At 32.6% G+C, this 6474-nt stretch overlaps 1 protein-coding gene across 1 annotated transcript; it reads left to right on the top strand.

Moving 5' to 3' along the window:
• Nucleotides 1–659: 659 nt before the first annotated feature.
• On the top strand, nucleotides 660–5447 carry LOC139491635 (1-phosphatidylinositol phosphodiesterase-like). Its single transcript, XM_071279416.1, has 2 exons — nucleotides 660–762; nucleotides 4536–5447. Exons 1-2 carry the CDS (start codon nucleotides 759–761, stop codon nucleotides 5423–5425), a joined length of 894 nt encoding a protein of 297 aa, XP_071135517.1. The 5' UTR covers nucleotides 660–758; the 3' UTR covers nucleotides 5426–5447.
• Nucleotides 5448–6474: the final 1027 nt, after the last annotated feature.

Genomic DNA, 6474 nt, shown 5'->3' with positions numbered 1-6474 from the left:
CATAATGTGGTGGGGTTAAACATGTAAGAGGGATTTTGCTTATTTCAAATTTTTAAGATCTTTCGCCACATTTATTATGTGTCAAAAACATATATTATGTCCAAAACTTGATCACAATCCATTCAAACTGTATCAAACTTCAATAGTGTGTCCAAAAATGCACCAACTATTCAGTGTTTTACCTCAGCGGTCGTATCAGGCTGCTATCGGCGAAGCATATTTTTTTAAAAGTTGTGCACGAGGATTCAGGGTTTTTTTTATAAATCATTAGTTCTTACCATTGTTATGCGTTCAAAAATTCGAAAAACCTTGAAATGTAAACGTTTCGATTCATTTCTGAATCAAAACGCTCAATAAAGATTCAGTACCACAAACTCACACAACATTGTAATTTTAAATCATAAGTAAAAAGCGTCATACAGTCATGGACGTTTAAATTTGAGAACACCAATATTCTGACAGAAATTGAGAGTTCAACATGAACACAAAAACCTACAAAACAATGATAATTAGTGGAATTAAAATAACAAAAGAATAAAACAATACATGTTTTATATTAATTTTAATTTCACACGCTATTGTTCAGATAGTGCTTAATTATTTCCTGCCTTTGATTTCCGTTTTCACGCTAAAACAATAACATTTTTTTAAGTGTTTTCCGGTAATTGTAGCGTCACTCAAAATTAAAGTTCAAGTAGTTATAATAATTTTTATGATATATATATTAAAAAACTAACTTCGGTGTGATCTATCGTATAATGGGTAAGTTGTATTAACTTTTTTGGAATAATTAATTTCGAACTTTGTATAGTCTCTTCAATGCTGGTGAAGTTTGTATTCCCTTTGGGTATCACCACCCCAGTAGTCAGCACGTGGGTGTTGACATGAATTTTCAGTGATATGGCTAAAAGTGTAAATTAACAAAATGATTAATTTTTGAAAAACAAAGACTTTTCTACCTCAGGAAACGATTTCCGTGGCTTAGCTGTATTTTGCAAAACTTTTAGACATTTTGGTCCTCAGAGCTTTTCAATTTTGTACTTTTTTTTGCCTTTTTAACTTTTTATGCATCTGACTCAAATACAAAATTTCAATCCTTGTATCTATGTTTGTTATAAACCAAATGCGTGTCTGGCGTACACATTTTAATCCTAGTAGCCATTACGTATTTATTTACAACCACTATTGGCCAATACATATATAGATGGTGGAGGGTTTCTCCCAGAGAGTATCACCATCCAAGCAGTCAAGACTTCTGTTTTGAGATGAAATGTCATTGAAATTGCCGTCAATATGAATAACCTGTTTACAAAACTTAGAAATTATGAAATACTCAAGACTTGCTTCCCATGAATAGATTAACGAAAAAGTAATCAAAAGACAAACTAGAGGCTCTAAAAAAAGACCCTGTGTCGCTGACCTTGGTCTATGTGCATATTAAACAAAGGACACAGATGGATTCATGACAAACTTGTGTTTTGGTGATGGTGTGTTCGTAAATATTGGACCAGCCCTGTGACGCCATATTACTTTACTGAACACTCTTGCTGTTAACAATATATCTATCTATAATGCACTTTGCCCAGTAGTTACAGAGAAAAACATTTTGTAAAAATTTACCAAAATTTATGTTAATTGTTACATTTTACCCCTATGTTCTACTTTTAGCCATGGCAGCCATCTTGGTTGGCAGGTCGGGTCACCGGACACATTTTTTAAACTAGATACCCCAATGATGATTTTGGCAAAGTTTGGTTAAATTTGGCCAGTAGTTTCAGAGGACAAGATTTTTGTAAAAGATTACAAAAATTTAATTTTTCCCCGAGGGTATCACAAGCCCAGTAGTCGGCACTTTTTGTGCTGACTTAAATTGTCATTGATATGGTTATATTTATAAATTAACTGTTTACAAATTTTTGATTTTTATGAAATACTGAGGTTTTTCTACCTCAGGCATAGATCACCTTAGCTGTATTTGGCAAAACTTTTAGGAATTTTGGTACTCAATGCTCTTCAACTTCGTACTTTATTTGGCCTTTTTAACTTTCTTGGATTCGAGCGTCACTGATGAGTCTTTTGTAGACGAAACGCGCGTCTGTCGTATATACTAAATTTAGTCCTGGTATCTATGATGAGTTTATTTACAACCACATGGTCGATGCCACTGCTGGTAGAGATTTATTTCCCCGAGGGTATCACAAGCCCAGTAGTCAGCACTTTTTGTGCTGACATGAATTGTCATTGATATGGTTATATTTATAAATTTACTGTTTACAAATTATTTGAATTTTTTGAAATACTAAGGCTTTTCTACCTCAGGCATAGATCACTTTAGCTGTATTTGGCAAAACTTTTAGGAATTTTGGTTCTGCTCTTCAACTTCGTACTTTATTTGGCCTTTTTAACTTTTTTGGATTCGAGCGTCACTGATGAGTCTTTTGTAGACGAAACACGCGTCTGGCGTATATACTAAATTTAGTCCTGGTATCTTTGATGAGTTTATTTATAAAAAATTGGTAAAATTGACTATAAAGGGCAATAACTCCTTAAGGGGTCAATTGACCATTTTGCTCATCTTGAACTTATTTGTACTTTACTGCTGTTTACAGTTAATCTCTATCTATATTAATATTGAAGATAATAACCAAAAACAGCAAAATGTCCTTAAAATTACCAATTATGGGGCAGCAACCCAACAACCGTTTGTTCGATTCATCTAAAAGTTTCAGGGCAGTTAGATCTTGACTTGAAAAACAATTTTACCCCTGTCAGATATGCTCTAAATGCTTTGGTTTCAGAGTATTAAGCCAAAATCTACATTGTACCCCTATGTTTCTGTATATTCAAGTTTCTATATAACGTTTGTATATTTTTACAAGCTGATATATTTTAGTAACTTATTTTTAAATACAAAATTCAGCAAATTTTAGAAATATTTAGTTATTCAAATTTTTACTTATTCATTAATAATTCTTTTAAGTAATTTTTTACCAAGTTGCTGTAGTCTTTACTTTCTATAGTTGATTTGATGTATGCTAAATACATATTTCGGTATATGTTTAACTTTGTAATTTCGTGTATGTACGAACTTGTGTACTTTTGTTTTAACATGTAAAGCGCTTAGAGTAATTGTATTTTTATATAATGCGCTATAAAAATGCCTTGTAATAATAAATAATGTTCTATTTTTAGCCATGGAAGCCATCTCAGTTGGCTGGCCGGGTCACCGGACACCTTTTTTGAACTAGATACCCCAATGTTGATTGTAGCCAAGTTTGGTAAAATTTAGCCCAGTAGTTTCAGAGGAGAAGATTATTGTGAAAGTTAACAGACGACGCCGGACGATGGACGACAGACGACGGACGCCAATTGATGAGAAAAAAGCTATTCACGAAAAGCATGAAAATTATAATATGTCATGGTATCACACAACTATATTTTTCCATACCAGTGCTTAATCCTATTTATTTTTAAGAATGGCAACGAGTACTCTAGAACTTTTTAATCAAGTTAAAACAGTGAATTCTGACTGATTTTCCACAAATGTTATTAATTTATAAAAATGCTTTTATATTCAAAAAACGCTAAAATGGTACAGTTAATAATTTTTATTTGTGGTATATACCAACTTACGAGGATTTCGACAATCACAGCAAACGACTAATTTTAAAATTAAACAAATAATTATACTCCGAAATGTGTATTCAGTCGGTATGATTTTACGATTCTAGTTTTAGTGTCAATTTGTGAAAAAACACAGTTATATAAAACGTGAATTTGAAATAAAATATAAAAGCATTTTGATAAATTAATAACATTTTGTGGAAAATTAGTCAGAACTCACTGTTTTAACTTGATTAAAAAGTTCTAGCTAGAGAACTCGTAGCTTTTCCTAATTAAAATGAGTATGATTAAGCACTGGTATTGAAAATATAGTTGTTTGATACCATGACATATTATAATTTTCTGAACAAGGAGTTCAACAATTCAAATATCAACAATAAAGGAAGGACGTATGTTTTTACGTTGTCAAAAATATTATGACATTTTGTACCTACACTAATCTAAAAGTAAACGCATGGCGTACCAAATTTCGTGATTTTCGTGAATGACCTTATTTGCGAATTTAAGTGTCCAACGAAATATTCCTAATATTCCCAAATCAAGACATAGACAGATTCCCATATATATTTGATAACATACATAAGGGCATTTTATCTAGAGAACACGTCGAATATAAGAAAACGCAATGTTAACTATACATCAACAACTTCAGTAAAGATATTTTGATTTTATTGGGAAATATTTTATCAAATCATATTCAGGTTTCTGTATGAAGTCCGTCTTATAAGAATGAATGAAAAAGTAGGCGTAAAAACAAGTGTTTTTCGCTGTATAAAAGTTAATCATTTGTCAATACATATCCAACATCCAATGAAAACTCGTCCTTAACATGCATGAAATATTTGCCACGGGACGTTAAGCAAACAATAATCAATCAATCAATTCAATGAAATTTTGTTTTTGTTTTACAGGAAATGTAAACGCAAGGGATCCTGACTATTGGAATGTCCCGGATGACCCAGGTATAAGACATACCGACTGGATGAAAAAGTTACCAGATTCAATGTCTGTATCTAAAGTGTCAATACCAGGCACACACGATACTATGGCAAGAGCAGGAGATATCATATGGTCTTGGTGTCAGAGTTTATCACTAAGCATCCAGCTAAAGATTGGCATACGTTTTTTCGATATACGTTGCCGCCATTTCAAAAATGGTTTGCCGATCCATCATGGACAGTTTTATGAACACTGTAGCTTTACCGATGTTATGAACACAATGACATCTTTTGTTAAATCTCATCCAAGTGAGGTTTTACTGGTGAGAGTAAAGGAGGAATATAAAGCGGCTGAATGCACGAGAACCTTTTGTGAAACAGTTTGGTTAACTCTCCAGAATTACAGAGAAAATATTTGGCTAGAGGAAAATATTCCATTTATTAAAGAGGTTAGAGGTAAAATCATAATTTTACGGGATTTCAAGAGAGAGAATAACCCTATAGGTATTCCATATGCTACGCTAGACATAGAAGATTATTGGAAGGCGTCTAGTTATAAGGAGAAATGGAGAAGGGTCAAAGCCCATTTAGATAACACAAGATCCACCACAAACAATATAATACACCTTACTTTCAACAGTTGTACTAAGGGTATTGATGCTCCGCGTGAAATTGCTAGATCGCTTAATCCGAAGCTTTATAAGTATGTCAGATCAAATCAAGGTCAAGGTCGATTTGGAATCATAGCAATAGATTATCCTGGCCCTAAACTCGTTGAGTACATTATTGAAAATAATTTCAAAACAAATGTAAATGTTTATCAGAAAAATAACTCAGTTTTCAGTCAGTGTGCTTTATTATGAACAATAAAACTGTTATTGAATATATATTTGTTCTTAAATAGTCTATAATACATGTGTACTTATATCAAATATAAGTATTGTTACACTGTGCGTGCCGGCTACACCCACTAAGAAAAACTGGCCGCCATGAAAAAGACAAAAAGTGGTGCTTAAAAGTGACGTTAAAACACCAACAACCAATCGATCAATACACTGTGCGTGTAAGACTCGTGAATTTAAATAGCTGATTTAGATAAATACAAATGTTAACACAACAAGTCTTATTTTCTGCTACTATAAAAAAAAAAGAAGATGTGGTATGATTGACAATGAGACAATTCTCCACTAGAGACCACATGTCACAGAAATAAACGACTATATGTCACCATACGGCCTTCAACAATGAGCAAAGACCAGAGTGCATAGTCAACTGTAAAAGGTCCCGAAATGACAATGTAAAACATTTTAAACGAGAAAACTAATGGCCTGATGCTCGGCATAACCAGCTGTTGAGCGTTTGAAAATGTCTAGAATAGCTCAAGGTCATTTTATTGAAATGCATATAATTACATTAGATGTATGTTTCATTATAATACTTTAATCTGATTGGCTAACAGCACAACACGTGTTATTCCTTAAGCAATTGCATTACTCAATAAAACTTTTCATTCATGATAACACGTGTGCAACAAAAAAGTACACAGGTGAATTATATTTAACAAAAAACGTGTTTTCATGATCATAGCTAAAAAATGTAATTATAAGTATTGAATGCTTCTTTTTGTAACTTCATAGGGTTGTAAAAGCGTTGACCGTGCGCACATTTTTAGAAAGAAGCGCTTCCGCGCTTCATACAAAATGTACTTCGGTCAACGCTTTTACACCCCAATGAAGTTACAAAAAGAAGCATTCAATTCTTAAAATAAATAGAACTGGGAATAGAATTAGGGAATATGCCAAAGAGATAATGTTAATGTATTAATTTAGATTGGATTTAACTAAAATATGGCAAAAATAATATGTTCTGAGTTGATTAGGTCTCTTAAACACATTTGAGGGGACATTCTCTT

This window comes from Mytilus edulis, chromosome 10 (genome assembly GCF_963676685.1).
Source record: "Mytilus edulis chromosome 10, xbMytEdul2.2, whole genome shotgun sequence".
In the NCBI taxonomy this organism is placed as follows: Eukaryota; Metazoa; Mollusca; class Bivalvia; order Mytilida; family Mytilidae; genus Mytilus; species Mytilus edulis.
This window is presented reverse-complemented; position numbering and strand designations above follow the sequence as displayed.